The 19,104-nt window shown below is 35.2% G+C and overlaps 2 protein-coding genes across 2 annotated transcripts; both read left to right on the top strand.

Annotated features, from left to right (window-relative positions):
• Positions 1-3,069: 3,069 nt before the first annotated feature.
• On the top strand, positions 3,070-5,463 carry LOC110625515 (thaumatin-like protein 1). Its single transcript, XM_021771134.2, has 3 exons — positions 3,070-3,444; positions 3,663-4,332; positions 4,916-5,463. Exons 1-3 carry the CDS (start codon positions 3,378-3,380, stop codon positions 5,199-5,201), a joined length of 1,023 nt encoding a protein of 340 aa, XP_021626826.1. The 5' UTR covers positions 3,070-3,377; the 3' UTR covers positions 5,202-5,463.
• Positions 5,464-12,989: 7,526 nt separating this feature from the next.
• On the top strand, positions 12,990-14,744 carry LOC110625639. The gene has a single exon (XM_021771278.1). The coding sequence runs from the start codon at positions 12,990-12,992 to the stop codon at positions 14,742-14,744; it is 1,755 nt and encodes a 584-aa protein (XP_021626970.1).
• Positions 14,745-19,104: the final 4,360 nt, after the last annotated feature.

Genomic DNA, 19,104 nt, shown 5'->3' with positions numbered 1-19,104 from the left:
TAGGAAAGTGTAATACTTACCCCTCGTCGTTATACTATATTAGAATCTACTAATTAGTCCTTGAATTTTGTCACTTATTGAAAAATTTACTTTTGATAAATGATGCTACTATGAGTAAATTCTCCAGATTATTAGATCAGGTTTGCAAATTCAAAGATTAGTGGCAGTGGTCTAGTTGATTGATGCAACTACTCTAATACTTAAGTTGGAGAAGGATTGAAAGAGAAATAAATTGCTAATGAAAGAACATCAATAATCATACTGGATGGTTACCGATATGCTATTTATATACTCAGAGTTGAAATAATATTGAAACTATAGCGTTGAAATAATATTGAAACTCTAGAGTTGAAATAATATTGAAACTCTAGAGTTGAAATAATATTGAAACTCTAGAGATGAAATAATACTGGAACTCTAGATTCCACTATGATTGGAGATCCTTTTTACTATATTTCCTTATAAATAAATTGATGAGCTATTGAAATTCTATCCGGATCATTCGGTTGAATCCACATTTAGAATAAAAATTTGTATCATGATTTACGTCTGAATTTCAACTTACCATAGAAGTAGAGGAAATTTTATCTCAGATAATTTGAAATTCTAATTTCTTGGATTATTTTATGGGAGGATTTGGTAATACAGACAAAGAAAGCCTTGTTGATGGATCTTTTATTGTCAAAGAAATTTGACAAGATTTTGCATCATGGAGAAAGTATTTTATAACAGGATAAACATAATTTCCCTTTCATTTTGAAAGCTTATGCCTTGTATGAAAGGAAACAAGCATATGTCTAGATGTTTAAACTTGGGTTCCAATATGATGGTTCTTGTAATAATAGTTTGATTCATCTCTATGCCTGTTGTGGTTGTCTAGAGTCGGCACAAAATGAGTTTGACAAAATGCTAAAAAGGAGCTATTGATTCATTTCTCCAGTTCTCTTTGACCTCTTCCCTTTCTTATAAATGACCATAGTACATGTCCAGATTTTAAAAATTGGGTTCCAATATGATCGTTTTACAATTAAACTCATTTCTATGCCTCTTGTGGTTGCTTAGAGTCAGCACATAATGTGTTTGACAAAATGTTATTGTATTTGATTCATTTCTTTAGCTCTCCTGATTTCTCTCACTTTCTCAATGACTATTGTTTGCATGATAGTGAATTTCACAAAGGAAAAAAAAAGATAGAAATCCACAATATGCTTAGTTTGTTAGTCTCTAATTTCTTATGGCAGTGACTCTCATTAACATTTTCTAGCGGTGACCGTAAAGTTTGGTAGGAGTAGTTAAGAGTTGTGTTACTGTTTCCAAATTCTAAGTTTCAGATACAAACTTGCACTAGAAACTTGAACTAGGAATTGAGAGGTGTAAATGAAAGTGAGGAAGAACAAGCCTAATCCTCCCTTAGCATTGAAATACTTATTTTTCTTAAATTCCAATTGGGTTTTTGGAAGAGAATATAAGATAATTGTTCAAATTTTAATATCCATTACCCTCCTTTACTATTCAACTAATTTACTTCTTTTAAACTTACATTTCTTTTTAAATTTTAATTGTCCTCGCTCTATTCTCTTTTTAACTTTATTTACCTAAATTAATTATTACTCATTTTTATGGACTCTTTTCTCTCCAACCAAACATAATAATGTAAGGTAGAATAAGGGTAAAAAGGGTAGAAATTGAAAGGGAAATTGCATCTTTTGAGAAGGAAGGAGTAAATTAATAGAAAAATAATGAGGGGTAGTTTTCTTTTTTCTTACGTTAAAAAGGTGAGAAAGACAGCGTATAAAGAGAGGTAACAATAATTTAATCTTATCTTTTACACTTACACATGAGATTTAAGTGAGAAGTGATGAGGTAAAGTAAAATTTAAAGCGCATTACTATTTGTATTACTATTTAATTTTTATAGGAAGAAATTTATTAATTGATTATTTAATTTTAAAAAATATATTCAAACATATTTTATATTTTAAAAAGTTTATCAATTAATTTTATTCTTAATTTTAGTTGTTAAATATTATAAAAAATTTAAATATTTTTAATATATGAAAATTAATTAGTAAATTTTTTAAAATTTTGAGAGATCAACTAATAAATTTTTTAAAATTATAAAAATTAAATAGTAAAATAATTAATAAAAAAATTAATTAGTAAATTTTTTAAATATAAAAATTTAGTATAAAAAATTATTTTTTTATTAAAATAATTATATTTTTTTAATATATGTGAAAATTTAAAATGAGCAAAAATTATGAATAGAATGAGTTTTTTTTTTTTATCTCTATTTGTGTTGAAATTTATTATATTTATTGATCTCCTTAATTTATGTATAAAAATCTTAAATGATAAATAATTAAATTAAGTTTTCAAACATGAATTAAGGAGAGTAATAGATATATTAAATTTCAAGAAAAAGATATATTACTCTTCATTCATAATGTTTATATAAATATTAAAATTTAAATAATAATTTATTTATTAAAGAATAAATGAGGATAGAAAATATTTAATAGAGAATTAACTTTATAAACTCACGCTCATTTAAAAACAAATAAGCACTTACAAAGGCAATTAATAAACAATAAGAGTGTAATTAATTTACCAACAGTTCCTTAGCGGCAGTGTTTAAATTTTTTATTAATTTTTTAAAATATTTATTTTAACGATATTAAATTTTATTAAATATTAAAAAAAATTTTAAAAAATTTTTTAAAAATAAAATTAAATTATAATAGTTAATTTATATATTATTATAATATAAAAAATTAATAATAATTTTAAAATAATTAAAAAATAAAAAATAAATAAAAATTATGAGATGGAGATAGTAATTTATAAATTTTAATATCTAATTTCTAATTATTAACCATTAACTGTTAATGAAATAATTAATAACTACCGAAACAGCTTAACACCTATTTAAGTGGCTAATATGCATATGGCCTTAGCCTTCTTCTACCGTCAATCAAACACGGAGTAGAGTAAAGAACCGCGCGGACTGCGGAGAAGAGCGGAAAAAAAGAGTAATTTTTTTTGACAATTATATCTCATACAGTAGTAATATTAGACAAAGAGAGACAGGCAGAGACTAGAGAGAGAAGCACAGGCCCTATTATTGTACCTCTCTCCAGCTCATTCCTTGTCCCCTCTCTCTCTCTCACTTGTTACTTCCGAGGAACCCTTCTCCGTCCATCTCTCATCAGGGCTTCAGGCCCTGCGTTGTCCTTTTCCTTCTCCATTACAATCTCAATACACCAGCACCATCATTACCGCAACACCTGGGCCATAACCACTAACCTCTAAACATAACACATTCTTAAGTAAAGAAGAATTTTGAAAAAAATTAAGCACAAGAGCGAAGGAACCTACATGGATCCCTTCTCCTGCCGCTCCTTCCTGATTCTCAGCTTTGTAGTTCTGCTTACGACTTCTAGAGGTAAAAATTGTCAAAACGCACTCTTATCACACATTTTGCTTGAACCTTTTCTTCTTCATATGACAAAAACATTGAACTTTTTCTACTGGTTTCTGCCCGGTGTTTCGAAGAATGGTCGGATAAAAACGTTTTTAATGGGTTTTCAACTGTTGATTTCTCTGCATTTTTCACTTGCATTAGCCATAGTTCTTATTGGGTTCTCGGCTTTGTGTTTGTAGGAGTAATAGGTGCTAGCTTCACTTTTGTCAACAAATGTGACTACACTGTCTGGCCTGGTATTCTAGCCAATGCCGGCAGTCCTAGACTTGACAGCACTGGATTTGAGCTCCCAAAGGATTCTTCCCTTTCTTTTCAAGCCCCTACAGGTTGGTCCGGCCGCTTCTGGGCCAGAACCGGCTGCACCTTTGACGACTCTGGATCCGGAAGCTGTCTCACTGGAGACTGTGGTTCGGGCCAAGTTGAGTGCAACGGACTCGGAGCTGCCCCGCCTGCTACCCTGGCTGAGTTCACACTTGGTTCCGGTGGACAGGACTTCTATGATGTCAGCCTTGTGGACGGCTACAATCTACCCATGGTCGTTGAAGGGAGTGGCGGGTCGGGTATGTGCGCTTCTACGGGTTGTTCCACGGATCTGAACAGACAGTGTCCAGCAGAGCTCAGGGTAGGTGACGGTAACGCTTGCAAGAGCGCGTGCGAGGCCTTTGGGAGTCCAGAATACTGTTGTAGCGGAGCGTTTAACACACCCGCGACATGTAGGCCGTCGGTTTATTCGGAGATGTTCAAGGCTGCGTGTCCTAGATCGTATAGCTACGCATATGATGATGCTACCAGTACTTTTACATGTACCGGCGCCGATTACACGGTGACGTTTTGCCCCTCTTCCCCAAGGTAAAAATGCTCTCTTCAATATTTATCAGCATTTTAACTAGATTTTGAGTGTGTGGTTAATACTCCTTGCTATTCTTGAGTATAGAATTTTGGGTAGTTGTCTAAAGATAAAGCTAATCTCCATCTTTTGTTTTCTTTGCTTTGAAGCTTTGCTTTTTATGTTGTCAAGTGTTGTCTCAGCACTAATTTCTAAGAAAAAATAAATGTGTTAGTTTTTATTTTCATCTTGTGGAGAGAAATTGCAACTTGAGACTGAGACACCATGAACTGGTGAGAGATTTAAAGTTTAGTTCATTTTTACTGGGTTGGCCCAAGATTTTTATTTATGAAGGATTTTCTTTTATGTTTTGTATTCTAAGCATAAATTGGGAAAATAAATCTTGGTGTGGAGCCAGATGGTGGCAAACTGACAATGCCAAAGATTCCCTTTTGTATGATTAGTTTAATTTTTCTTTCTGTTTGTTAAATACTTAATCATGTTATAAGGGAATTACATTGGTGGGTTACTGCCAATTTTGGCATTTATGATGATAAATAAATATTCTTGGTGAGGGAATTGATTGTTTTCACATGTGGGATGCAGCCAAAAATCTTCAAGCTATTCAACACCAATGACAGCAGCAACAACCACCCCAGGTGGAGTGTCAGGATCAGGGCTCGAGTACTCTGGATCAAGTTCAGATTCTGGCTCTGCGTCGGTATATGGATCCACAACTGGTTCAAGTTCTGGTTCTGGAGAAGCCATGTTAGCGGATGGATCATGGTTAGCTGGTTTGGCCATGGGAGACTCTCACAAGACTGCCTCTCCTACTGCTCTAAAATCTGCACTACTGGCTGTGTTTCTCTTGATCTCTTTGCTTTGCTTGTAACACTAGGAATCTGTCTCTGTGGTTAATTTTGCTTGGTCGCTGCTCCTGCTGTTTGTTTAATGTGTATTGGTAGCAGATTTGCGGGCTCTCTCGGCGGTGGTTGCTTGGATTTTGCCTTTTGTTGGGGAAAGCTGACAGACATTCACTTTCTCTCCCATCCAGATTGTAAACCACTCACTTCAGAGATTCTCTTGTTAAATTTCCAAGTGTTCCATGTGTAAAAGAATTCTTATTTCTATATTATAATTTTTGGGTTATTTTAGCTGTTTTTCTTTTTTCCTTTTCTTCCTCCCACTTTTGGGGCTTTTGTGTAATGTGAAGATTTTGAGTAGGATTGCGTGGGTGGTGTGGTGTGATGTGGGAAATTGGAGAAAAGATGGGTTTGCCGGAATTGCAAGTTTTTGGATTCAGATTTTTCTTCTCTATTGGACATGGAAGAGGAATATTTCCTGAAGTTTAAGGCATAATGTTAAGATTTTTTTTTTGAACTTTAGTTAATTGGATGCAATGCTGTTAACTTGAGAAATTTAAAAACGAAACGACATAATCATTAATTTGGAGTGAAAGGTAGGAGGCGATCGTCTTGCTTCATCATCTTTAATATTTAATGTTGGAAGAGGGTCCTATGGTAGGGTCTAACCTTTTTAGTGGAACTGCAGCATCAAGGGCAAAATCAATAAATTTAGGATATTTTTATGAGGCAGCATACCAATTTAGGAATTGTAACGTAACTTCATTTTTACATAAAATTACTTTAATTTTTATTTAAATGAAATAAAACTCATTTTACATAATAATTTTTTAGTTAATTTATTGACTGTAGTACTTGGTAAATTATATTTCTATATATATAATTTTCTCTCATGCATAATTTTTAATTTTTTTAAAAAAATCAATTAAATAATTTGTTTGAATTTTTGTTTAAAATATTATTGAGTTAATTAAATATTAGAGATATATATATATATATAACAATTGCCACAAATTAATTTAGAAACATGTGAGCGTAAGTGAAATGAGCATTTACGTTATTTAATAGAAATTGAAGGTGATTTTATATTACAAATAAACTTTTTATCCTTCATTATTACAACTTTTAAATTGGTATATTATTTGTATAAATTACCCACTAAATTAGTGACGTAGTCGAACTATACTGTATACTGTGATTGATCAATTTATAAGAGAAAGAAAACGAGGTAGATAATGCCTACAAGCCACTTTAATGGTCAAATTAGTAAACTGAAAAATAAGACGAATGTAAAAAATTATTTAGAATTTAAGAATAATTTTATTAGAATTTCGTACCTTTATTTTTGCAATTATTAATTTTTATACTGATTTACTTAATTACAATTTTTTTTAAAAATTCGAAGAGTGTTGGCTAATAAATAAGAAATTCCACCAGCTAATTGATCGAAAATCCCATAATTACTAGTGTAATAGAAATTTGCTGAATTATATCCGCTAACGGTAACTTTATATGATGATTCAATCTCTTTAAGGAGAGGGCGAGTCTTGATGAACAACCAGGTATTACGATGTTTGGAACTTTCTTTCCATAAGTGGGACCGCACATCGGCTTATCAGACTCTTATCATGTGACCCTATCTTACGATGATAGCTCATATCGTACTTATTATTATATGTGCCTTAAACCATTAATTTGCACCCTTATGTTATTAATTTTTTTTATTAATAAAGAGATTTTGTGATAATTGTTATTTTTGTTATTAACAAAGAGGTTTTATCATCATTATTATTTGTTTATATATTATATAATAATGATTTATATTCATGATTCTTATTATTATAAAGATAATAATATATATGACTAATATGTATATTGATTGATAATCATGAGATGATTATGTGTATAATGATATAAATCAATACCATAGACACTTGTTAGAGAATAAAGTATTGAATAGAGTCACACTGAGATCACTACATGGATTAGTGTTATTAGTGAATCTCATAATAGTTATGAATTAATTCTTAAACTTGAGATTGTCATAATTTTTAATATAAGAACTATTATGTTTTGACATAATCAAACGTTGTCTTTAATCAAATAATAATAAAGGTTATGATTGAGTATCATAGAAATTATGTAGAGGATATTGAATAATCAAGATCAAATTTGTTCTTCTCTATGAGAGAGATATCTTCTGGGTCTTCGATAAGTCAGACTGAGAAATGTATGGTCGTGCTCAAATAAATTGATAGTATGATCAAAGACATTTAATTTTATTAGTCTACTTGGAGATCGAGTAAACATAAGTTTGAACAATATAAGTATGACATTGAATATGAATTATATTCAAACTAGATGTCGTATGACAAAGGGATTAATACATATTCTATTATAAGGCTTTAATTGGACAATCGATCTTCATATTAATTGGATAGTTATAATATCTTATTAGATGCCACTTATAACTTGTAAACTTTAATATATTAATTGGATAGTTATAATATCTTATTAGATGTCACTTATGACTTGTAGGCTTTAATAAAAATTGAGCTTACTGCCAATTAATGTGAACCTATCGGGTCACACACATATAATGTAATATTGGGTTGGACATTATTAATGAATTTGATGTCTATTAATATAATATTAATAATAATATTAACAATTGATATTATTATTATTATTAAATAATGATGACTGATGGGCTTCCTCAGTCCGGTATAAGGCCAGGCCCATAACAACGGCCCTTACCCAAAGGACAAGATGCTCTTTCAACAGCCCGGCCTGGATCACTCGATCATGAGGATTGGGGGCTTGATCATCCGGCCTTGATGTCGGATCTCCCTTGGGCCAGTCCCCTTACGTTATGCTCGGTAATGGGGCCCCGTAGGAGAAGAGATATCCGGCCCACATATCCAGCATACTTGCTTACACGCGTACTGGGGGGGAATTATATGGCCGTTACGCATGGAGCAGATATCTGATATTTTCGTACGTCCGTATCCGTATGGTAAAGACAGGTGGCCCAATGGCAGTGAGGTCGTTACACGTCACTAGCAGACAAAGGAAAAGAATAAAAGGAGAGGGGATCCTCCTCTCAGACTAAGCTGACAGACCCATTGTAAAACCCTATTTTCTGGATCTCAGATTATCAATTGGCGCCGTTTGTGGGAAACGAAGGAGATCTTTTCATCACTGGAGTTCCATTCTCAAACAACACCCACTGAGATCTACAATGGCCAATCATAACGAAAACAACATTCCTAATATTCCCAACGACCTGAGCTCTGCCCAGGAGGGACAACAGTTCTCTTTTTTCAGTCCCACAACTCCCAATAACCAAACACTAACCCCTTTTAATCCCTCGCCAAGCTTGGCAGGGAATGTGCCCGGAGCTACCTTGTCCAACCAAGATCTACAAGTCATGGCCATCCATTTACAAAACACTGCTCACTGGCTGGGGCAGATGATGCAGCAGAGGGGCCTCAGTACCCCAGTGAATGTGTTGCCTGTGGTAGAAGAACCCCGAACCAACGAACTCCAGCCTACCTTTAACCACCCCTAAACAAACAGCAGAGAAACCAGAGAAAGGGGTAGAAGAGCTGGGGGAGAAGAAGAACCAGAAGCTAGAGTTCATGGGAGAAGGGTGGGGGAGTTGATAGAAAATGACGAGGTAGACAGTTACTCTGCCAGGACAACCAGGAGGACGGAAAGTGAAGCGTGGGAGGAGGAATATCGTCTGGAGAAGAGACCCAGACAAGAAGAAGAAAATGTGGATCAGAAGCTGCATAGGATGAGAGAACAGCTCATGGTCGAGTTGGGAGCAAAAGAGCATAGCCAGACCCTCTTGCCTGCATCCTCACCCTTCTCAAAGTGGGTGCAGCAAGAGACCATCCCCAAGAAGTTCATGATGCCGCCTATGGCAGCATATGATGGAGCTGGAAACCCAAGGGAGCACGTCCTCAACTATAAGACCTTCATGGAGTTGCAGACTCTATCAGATGCCTTGATGTGCAAGGTATTCCCCACGACGCTCGTGGGGCCAGCACGAGCATGGTTTAACAGCCTAGAGGCTGGAAGTATCAGAAGTTTTGGAGATTTGGCCAATATCTTCATCAACCGGTTCATTGCTGGAGTATCAACAGATAGAAAGACGAGCTACCTGGAGACAGTCAGGTAGAGGAGGAACGAATCTTTGAGGGAGTATGTCACCCATTTCAATACGGAGGCTCTGCAGATCCCCAAGCTAGACGAGGGCAGAACGGTGGAGGCCATACAGAAGGGGACGACCTCCCCAGAGTTCTTTGGCTCATTGAGTAGGAAGCCTCCCACCTCGCTGGCAGAACTGATGAAGAGGGTGGAGAAATACATAAGGCAGGATGATGCCTTGGTAATGAGTAGATTTGCTAAAGAGTCAGCAGACAGGAGAAAAGCCCTGGAAGAAAGGAGGCCGGAGAGGCATGATAAAAAACAAAGCAAAAGACCTGAGTCGTACTCGAGCTTTTATCGAGTTTAGTCTCGAATAGTTCACAAGTAGTTCAATTTATTTACATGTATAATGAATTTTAATTTAAAACTAATAAGTTTTAAACTAAATAATTTTAGTTAAATAAGTATATCTACAAATTAGCACGTAAACTTATAAAGATGAGCTTTTAAATCTTAATTATCCAAATATATGCAAGTTTAAGAGTGTAACTAAATTATATAGTTGAATTTTAGAAAATTTAGGTTTGGTTCATGAAAGTATATACAGGGTTTTGAGTTTATTTATTTTATGATAATAATCTGAACTTACTTAACGAGATTGTTCACGAGCCTATTTGCAAGCCTGTTTATGAACTCAGAAACGAGCCAAGCTCACGAGACTTAACGAGTCGAGCTCACGAGAATTAACGAGTCGAATACTATGGAGCTCAAGCTTGGCTTGTTTACCAAACGAGCCTAAAACTTAAGCTCAAGCTTGGCTTGTTTAGAAATCGAGTTGAGCTCGGTCTAGCTTTTATCAAACCTAACCTCGAGTAGCTCACGAACGATTTGGTTCATTTACACCTCTGAGTATAGGTTTTACTTATTTTCTTTTCCTAATTGGCTTAGACTGCTCTAAGGTATATAAAACATTTCTTTTTCTATATTGTAGACAGATTATTAATTATTCAATAGAATTGCTTTACGCGATTCTTCTTTGAGAGCTTAGAAAGATTTTGATTTTTGACATTGCATCATGAATAAGGTTTGATACTAACTTTTATGGGCTTTTTGCCAAAATAGGGGCGGGGCAAACTTTATTCGCGTATTTGGGGTCCAGATAAAATTTATTACCGATTTGGGGTTCGCCTGCCACCTAGCAGGCGAAAAGAGAACCTGGCGCCTCTCAAAGAGGCGCCAGGCGTGGTCAACAAGGCGCCAGCCTCTCCCTGGCGCCTCGGGAACTAGCGTGGCGCCTCTTTGAGAGGCGCCAGGACTTCCCTATAAATTCCCCCCCCATTTCTCTCCCTGCTCACCATTTCTCTCCCTGCTCATTTCGTCTCTCTCCCTTTCACTGCTGATTTAAGTTTTCAATTTTATTTTATTTTCTGCTTCTGTTTTAAATAATTAATGGCATATATTTATGTAGTTCCAAAAGTTTTACGAGGTAAATTAGCTAAAAATAAAGTGAAAAATATGTGGAAAAAATTATATAAATTAAGAATAAATCTGCGTAGTAATTTTTTTCAACATGTTTTATGGCTTAATTATTGTTTGCAAGAAATAATTTATTCTGGTTATAATATGCGGAATATAGAAATGGTTAATGTTTTAATTGAAACCGTTCCGTTGAATTATTTTAGGATTTTAAATTTTATTTGGTCAAAACCGGAAATAGAAAATTATTCTGATATAGTCAATTATTATTTTCGTGTTTACGAAAAATTGGATTATGCACCTTGGATGCGTCTGCAATATAGTCTTCCTATTTCGCAAAAAGAATTTTATAAAAGAGAGAATAGAAGATTAAGAGGTACGCTTGTAGTTAAATTTAATATTTAATTTAATGTATATTTCTTGTAGTTTATTTACTAACTTATTAATTTCAGGAGGAGGCGAACGGTCAAGTTACGAAGTAAATATGTATGATTATTTAGAACAAAGAAGGGCAAGAACATTTAAATCCGCTAGACGTTCAAGCGAAGGGCACAAATTTGGAAAATGTAAAAAGAAATAGATAATTTAAATCTTATATTAGTAGTTGTTAGTATCTTAAATTTGTAATCTCTTTTTTATAGTAAAATATTTATTTTATTATGTTATGTTTATTTAATATTAATATATTTATTGTAAATTAATGAGTAAAAATTGTATTTAATTAATTTGCATGTTACGGTTAACATTAAAATATATAATTTATAAAAAATAATATGTAAATAATTGGTTTTAAATAATAAAATAATAAGGATAAAAAAATATATTTAATTAAATTGTAAAGAATTTAGAATGTATAAAAAAATTTAAAGTATATTTAAAGTTACAATTTAATTTAGATATGTAAAATATTAAATTTTTAATAAAAGAACCACATACTATAAAATTATATTTGTTATTTTTAAAATTTGGAAGAGAAAAACAATTGAGAGCTATATTCATTTTATAAGCCACAATGCCATATAACCAAATTATGATTAATTTTTAAAATTTTTTTTACTCATCCAGTTATTTTAATTTCAAATATTACAATTAAATAAATTACTACAACCCTCATAAATTTAAACGAAAAATTGTACATATACGAGCAAAATATAATTTTAAGTATAATTAAACGAAATTGAAAATAAAATATAAATACATATTTAATATATATATATATAGAAAATTTTAAAAGTTATAATTAAACGAAATTTAAAATTACAATCTAATTTTAATACAAGTCCTGGCGCCTATTTAAGTGGCGCCAGGCTCTCTGCATGGCAGAGATTCTCTGCCATGCAGAGAAGTCTCTTCATGGCAGAGAATCTCTGCCATGCAGAGAAGTCTCTTCATGGCAGAGATTCTCTGCCATGAAGAGCCCGGTCCTTGGCGCCACTTAAAGTGGCGCCAAGGACCCGTCCACATACCTGTCCCGAGGCGCGTGGTGCCTCGGGACAGGTATACTACCTGACCCTGGCACCAATTTGAATGGCGCCAGGCGTGCATGGTAGTCCCGAGGTGTCTTCTGCACGCCTCGGGACTGGATCTGTGCTCAGCCTGGCGCCATTCAAAAAGGCGCCAGGCTGGGCATGTTAGTCCCGAGGCGTCTGGACGCCTCGGGACTAATCTCATACGGCATTCTGGCGCTACTTCAGGAAGCCTGGCGCCACTTTAAGTGGCGCCAGGCTGCCTTTTATAACTCCCCCCACCCGTAATTTTACCATCTCTCTTTTTATTATATGTGACCCCTGCCCCCAACCCCTAATTTTACGCTCTCCTTGTTACATTTGAGTACCCTCTCCCCATTACATGTCCCTAACTCATCTCAGTCTACTGAAGTCAAAATTACCATTTTTCTATTCACAATCTCTCAACTTTAAAGTATTTCAGAAGGTTAGTTATATTTTTTAATTTATTTTTTTATGATAAAATTTAAATATTTTAATCATATAATATTTTTAATATTGACTATAAATCTAATGTTTATATTGCAGTTTTATAAACAATCTTGATTGTAAGACTATTCAATATCCACCAGTCAGAACAAACAGGTATGAGTTATTATATTGCATTAAATTTGAGAATGTTAATTAGAGACTTATTCTATTTTTTTTTATGTTTGTAAATGTGAACTAGATTTGTGAAAAATGAATTGTCCAACTTATGGCATTGTACACTGGGATGGCTGTATTATTAGAACCGAATTAGGTTATGACTATGTTGGTGGTCAGCACAATTTCTTCCGTATGAAACGAAGGTTGACATATGAGGATCTTTTTTTGAAAATAGTTCGTTGTACAAATTTGTCAGAACGTAATCAATTCATATGCAAGATTGAATATAGGAAACCAATATTCATCGAAAACGATTACAAATTTGAACTAGTTCAGCTGCTTAACGATGACGATGTAGAGATGATGTTTGATTACGTATGTACAATTGGATCTGAAAGTATAATTTTTTATGTCGATGTGGTTAGAGATATTCAGAGAAATCAGAAAGATGATTGTGCCGGTCCCTCGTATACTGATGATTTAGGGAATTCACAATTTCCAAGTCGTCCGAATAGTGAAGAGCAAGATGAAATTATAGTATGTCCAAGTAATCCGTTTTGTATTGAAGACTTTAACCTTAATAGTGTTTATAATATTGCCAATGAAGTTGTGGATGAAGTTGATGAATATGTCGATTCAGAGAGATTATCTGATTCTGACAATAACGAGTATGAAAGTAGTTGGATTGAGGACGACGAATTATTATCAGGTGATGATAATGTTGTTGTTCAGTATAGTAATCCTATTTTGCCACTAGTGCATCTACCTCCATTTTCAGAAATAGATTTTAAATTAATGCGTGTAGACCCGTATGCAAAGCCACCGTCTGATATGTTTTGGAATCCAAATAAGGAGTTTTCTGTTGGGATGATTTTTCCGAGTAGAGATGCTGTCATGGAAGCAGCGAAGGAGTACCATTTGCTTAGACATCATCATTTTTGTTCTGATGAGACTAAGAGAAAAACATATAGTATTAAATGTAAATATAAAAAACATAATTGTAAATGGCATCTGCGTGCATCAATGAAGGAGGGATCTGAGATCTGGAGAATTGTATCTTACGATGGGCCGCATACATGTTCCAATCCAACAGTTGACAAAGATCATCCTCAATTGAATACTAAATTTGTCTGTCAATTTATTATGCCTATGATAGAAGAACAACCACACATTAAAATAAAAACCCTTCAGGCAGAAGTTAGAGATAAAATTGGATATGAACCATCATATTCAAAGACATGGAAGGCAAAACAATTTGCAATTAGGAAAATTTTTGGTGGATGGGATGAATCGTATGGAAGGCTCCGTAGGTATATGACTGCAGTGTGTCACTTCAATCCTGGTTCAATCTTCGTAATTGAAGATGATTCCCACTACATCAACGATCGTATTGATCGTACGTCTAGTGTATTTGACCGCATGTTTTGGGCTTATCGTCAATCTATTGAAGGATTTAAGCATTGTCGATCAGTAATTTTTGTTGACGGTACATTCCTATACGGTAAATATAGTGGATGTATATTGTGTGCAACAGGGCTTGATGGAAATAATCAGATATTTCCATTGGCTTTTGCAATTGTTGAGAAGGAGAATTCAGATAATTGGGGTTGGTTTATGTCTTGTTTGCGAACTTATGTCACAGAACGCGAAGAATTATGTGTTATTTCTGATCGTCACATTGGAATTAAGAAATCAATGCAACAAGATTGGTGGCAACCTCCAAGTGGACATCATCGCTACTGCATACGACACATTTTGAGCAATTACAATACAAAATTCAAGAATGCAACAATGAAGGAATGTTTGCGAAAGGCTGGTAAAACTTCAATTGCAATATCTTATTTTTAGTTTAAAATTTTAATTTACACAACCTATTCATACTTAATAATATATTTTTACCGTAACAGCTAATTATAACCAAAGGAGGAAATTCTATGACGCGATGAATAAAATTAAGGAAGTAAATGTCGAGACATTTGAATGGGCTGTCAAGATTCCTTTGGAGAAGTGGACTCGTTCCCACGATGGTGGGAAGCGATACGGATCAATGACGACTAAAACCATTGAGTCTGTCAATGGAATGTTAAAAGGTTTTCGAGCTTTGCCAATCACAGCAATGGTCGAAAAAATATTTTATCAATGTGCGCATTACTTCGACACTAGAAGAAGTCAATTTCTCCGGCAGCAACAAGATGGCTATAGATTCACCCAGTCAACAGCAGAAATCATACAAAAAAATGCGCAGTCTGCAAATGGACATCGTGTTACTACATTTAACCGTGATGATCTAGTTGTCGAAGTCAGAAGTGCAAAATCAGGTCAAAAACAAGTTGTAAGACTAATAGAAGGGACTTGTACTTGCGGTAAATTTCAAGAGATACGGATCCCATGTTCACATGCCATAGCAGCATGCATGTCAAGATCTGTGGATTATGAGCAATTCGTTGATAGCTACTACACTCTCGAAAGAACACTCAAATGTTACGAAGACATGTTTAATCCATTGGGTAATTCAGACTATTGGCCTCCTGATTGTGAACTACCACTAATTCCAAACAATGATCGAATTAGGAAAAAAGGGCGACCGAAATCATCGAGGTTCCAAAATGAAATGGATTGGAGGGTTACAAAAGTTAATATTCCGGGAAAAAATCATTGTTCTATATGTGGCCAATCGGGACATAATAAAAAGACTTGTACTGTGAATAAAAATTAATGATTTTCACATGGCATGGCATATTTTCAGCAATTTGTTACGATTCCTTGATTGTTTATGATATTTAACAATTTTATGATATGCATGTTACATCCACAAAATGTCATCCTCTAAAGCTCTTCGCGAGTCATCGCCACGCCAATCAAGCAGAGGAAGGAGAACATATAATAGTACTAACACTGTAGTAGACAAATATATAGATCCAAACAGTTGTTCATGGTATGGTCACAAGCGATGTTTTTCAAATCAACCATGAGTTGCCAATTCCAAAAGCTATATCGGCAGACATGGCTCGTAATACATGTAAACAAGTAAAGAAGCTCAATGATCAACTACTTAAGGAAATTACGCTTATGGAAATGAGACTGGATAAATACCATGCTAAAAAAAGTGAATTTCCAAGTGTATACGACGATAGTCAATTATCATGTTCCAGCAATTTTAATGTACTCGATAATGACCTGTTTGATTATAGTGACAGTGATTGTAGCGATTTTTTAAAATATTTGCCACATTGTCTACCGAAATGCTGTTGAAATGTTTACATGCATTGATCGTGTTATGTAATATGTTAATATATTGACAATGATATGCCTATTTATTTTCCGATGAACAGGTAGAACATGGTAACTAGATGATGGATTTCCGTATATATGTTATTAGTTGACTTTCATGTACTCTCATTCTCATATGAACTCAAAGTAAGGTCTCACAGTAGATTATTTTCCAATTCAAATTATTTACCCCTAGTGAATATAAGTTGTAATAACCCTTTGCAGGAATGGAGGGCTCACATGACAGTAGATTATTCATCAACCCAGGACCACGTGATACTTCATTGCTATATTCCCAAGCATCTCATAGGTCCCAAGTCGTGTGGGATGAGCCACAAGAGGCTGGAGTAATCACATGCCGACGATCATCTACCGTATTACACGGTCATGATATTGATGATAGGCTTATTCCTTATATCCGGGCTAGTGGATTTTATGGAGCTGTTCGATTAGGCTTCTTCCACTTAGATCACCACCTCATAACAGCTTTGGTTGAGAGATGGAGGCCAGAAACACATACTTTTATGTTACCCCATGGAGAGTGTACAGTTACACTGCAAGATATTGGACTGATATCTGGATTGCCTGTTGATGGTAGTGCTGTTACTGGGACTACGGGACAGCCATGGCAATTACTATGTCAAGAATTGCTTGGTTTAATCCCAGATCGTGAAGTTATGAAAGGAAATTCTGTTGCACTCACGTGGTTGAGAGATAACTTTGACCAGATTCCAGAGTTCGCTGATGAAGTTACTATTCAGAGGCATGCTCGGGCTTTCCTTTTACGGCTAATAGGTGGATCCCTATTTGTTGATAGGTCTGCTCATAGGGTCAATCTAATGTTTTTGCCACTACTCGCCAATTTCAACACATGTGGTCAATATAGCTGGGGTGCAGCCTGCCTTGCTTGGCTTTATAAAAAGCTATGTAGAGCAACATCACCACAAGTGCAACAAATTGGCGGGCCACTGCATATTTTACAGATTTGGGCATAGGACAGAATAAAAACAATTGCCCCTACCATCTCCCAGATAAATCCCCTTCCAGATACACCTATTGGCAATCGGTATGTGTTATAAACACATGTGCTATACTATCAACACATTTTGTTACTAATTTCAATCTATAAATTGTATAGGTGGAGTAATGCTAGAAGTATTACTGAAGTTACAACTCATGTGCTTGTGCAACTTCGGTACCAACTTGATCGAATGGAAGCCGAAGAGGTCATCACTCTATACCTTTAAATTACATGTCTTTTCAAATTTTACAATTCTAACCTTTTACATTATCTTATCGACACAGTTTATATGGGAGCCATACTCTGATGTTGTGGTGGACGGTATGCCAGATTACTGTCTACAGGGAAGACAAATATGGAGATCGGTTGTCCCACTGATATGTTTTCATATTGTGGAGTGGCATCAACCTGACAGGGTGCTGAGGCAGTTTGAATTTTCTCAGCCCATTCCACAACCACCCCGTCAAACCGCTGATATGCATTTAATAAAATTAACTTCTTCAACTACGAACTGGATGACCGAGAATCAACATTGGATTATGCTCTGGGAATCAAGGCACCGACGGATCGTCGCCAGCAATACTCTGACCCAGCCATTACATTATCATTCGCAGTACATGGAATGGTACAGAATGATTGCACGTCGGTGGGTGTCCCAAAGGGGTGCATCAATCGGGGCTGTGGTAATGGGCGACTCACTATCATTTATATATTAATTATATAAATTTTTACATTAATTAACTTTGGGAGATAGATATCTTAATAAATACATTTTACAGGAGGATGGTCTAGAGAACTGCCGTTTATGGGCCAGTCAAGTTCGTCACCCAACAGTAGACAAGATTGGAAATGCGATCAATTCAATGTTTCATGCACTTCGTTTGTTCGATCGCATTTCCCAAATACCACCTCCACAGCCGGCGCCACCTTCCCAACCGCTTCCACATGATGTACACGACGACGCACCCTCGTCCTCCAGGAATCCTGCACGACATCGTCGCCAGGCTACCTGGCCATCAAGGGAGACGGAGATTCCACGGCCTACGCCAAACCCTGGTGTAATGCAGATACCATCACCGATTGCATTCCATCCATACGGCTCATACACAGAATTAGGCCAATCTTCACAAATGCCCACTTATGGAGACGCTTTTCAGAGTCAGTATACAGGATGGACATCGGGGCCTTCTTCTATGCCTTTTCAGTCTTTTACTCCAAGTCCTCCCAATTACGATCAGACTGGAGGGGAAGGCATGGCTAGCACGTCATTCGACTTCTTCTCTCCAGTGCAACCACATACTCCATCAGAGTCTGTTTTTCCGGCATTCCCTCGACAATCACTGGATGATCCCTCAAACCGACTAAGCTTGTTTTCTTCGGATTTCCCTGAGTTATTTTCTTCAACCCCTTACTCAGGGGATTTCGGATTTCCAACTCAGGATCCAGTTATTGGGGAGAGTTCAAGACCTCGATCTCAACCTCCTGATTTAAATATATCTATGGCTGACGATGATGTTGGAAATTCAGAAGAAACTCAACAGGAGCCATCATTTGACGGGCGTCGATACAACACAAGACGTTCAAATGAGAGGAGACCACGACATTGTGGCACCGGCAGTCATTTATATGGTCATCATTAAACATATTTTAGAATATTACTGTAAATTAATTTATGTATAATTACATTTTAATTGTTAATTAATATCATTCTTATTTCTTAAATTATATTTAATTACATCTAATATTCACTTTTATTTTTTCATTACAAATTATTAATTTTATTTAAATATAGTAATTACATTTATACATTACAATTGTAGTTTTTATAAGTATACCTCATCATAAATTACATTTACTTGGCCTGGCGCCTCTCAAAGAGGCGCCAGGCTGACAACAGAACCTGGCGCCTCTTTGAAA

The sequence above is a fragment of the Manihot esculenta genome, chromosome 11 (assembly GCF_001659605.2).
Source record: "Manihot esculenta cultivar AM560-2 chromosome 11, M.esculenta_v8, whole genome shotgun sequence".
NCBI lineage: Eukaryota > Viridiplantae > Streptophyta > Magnoliopsida > Malpighiales > Euphorbiaceae > Manihot > Manihot esculenta.
This window is presented reverse-complemented; position numbering and strand designations above follow the sequence as displayed.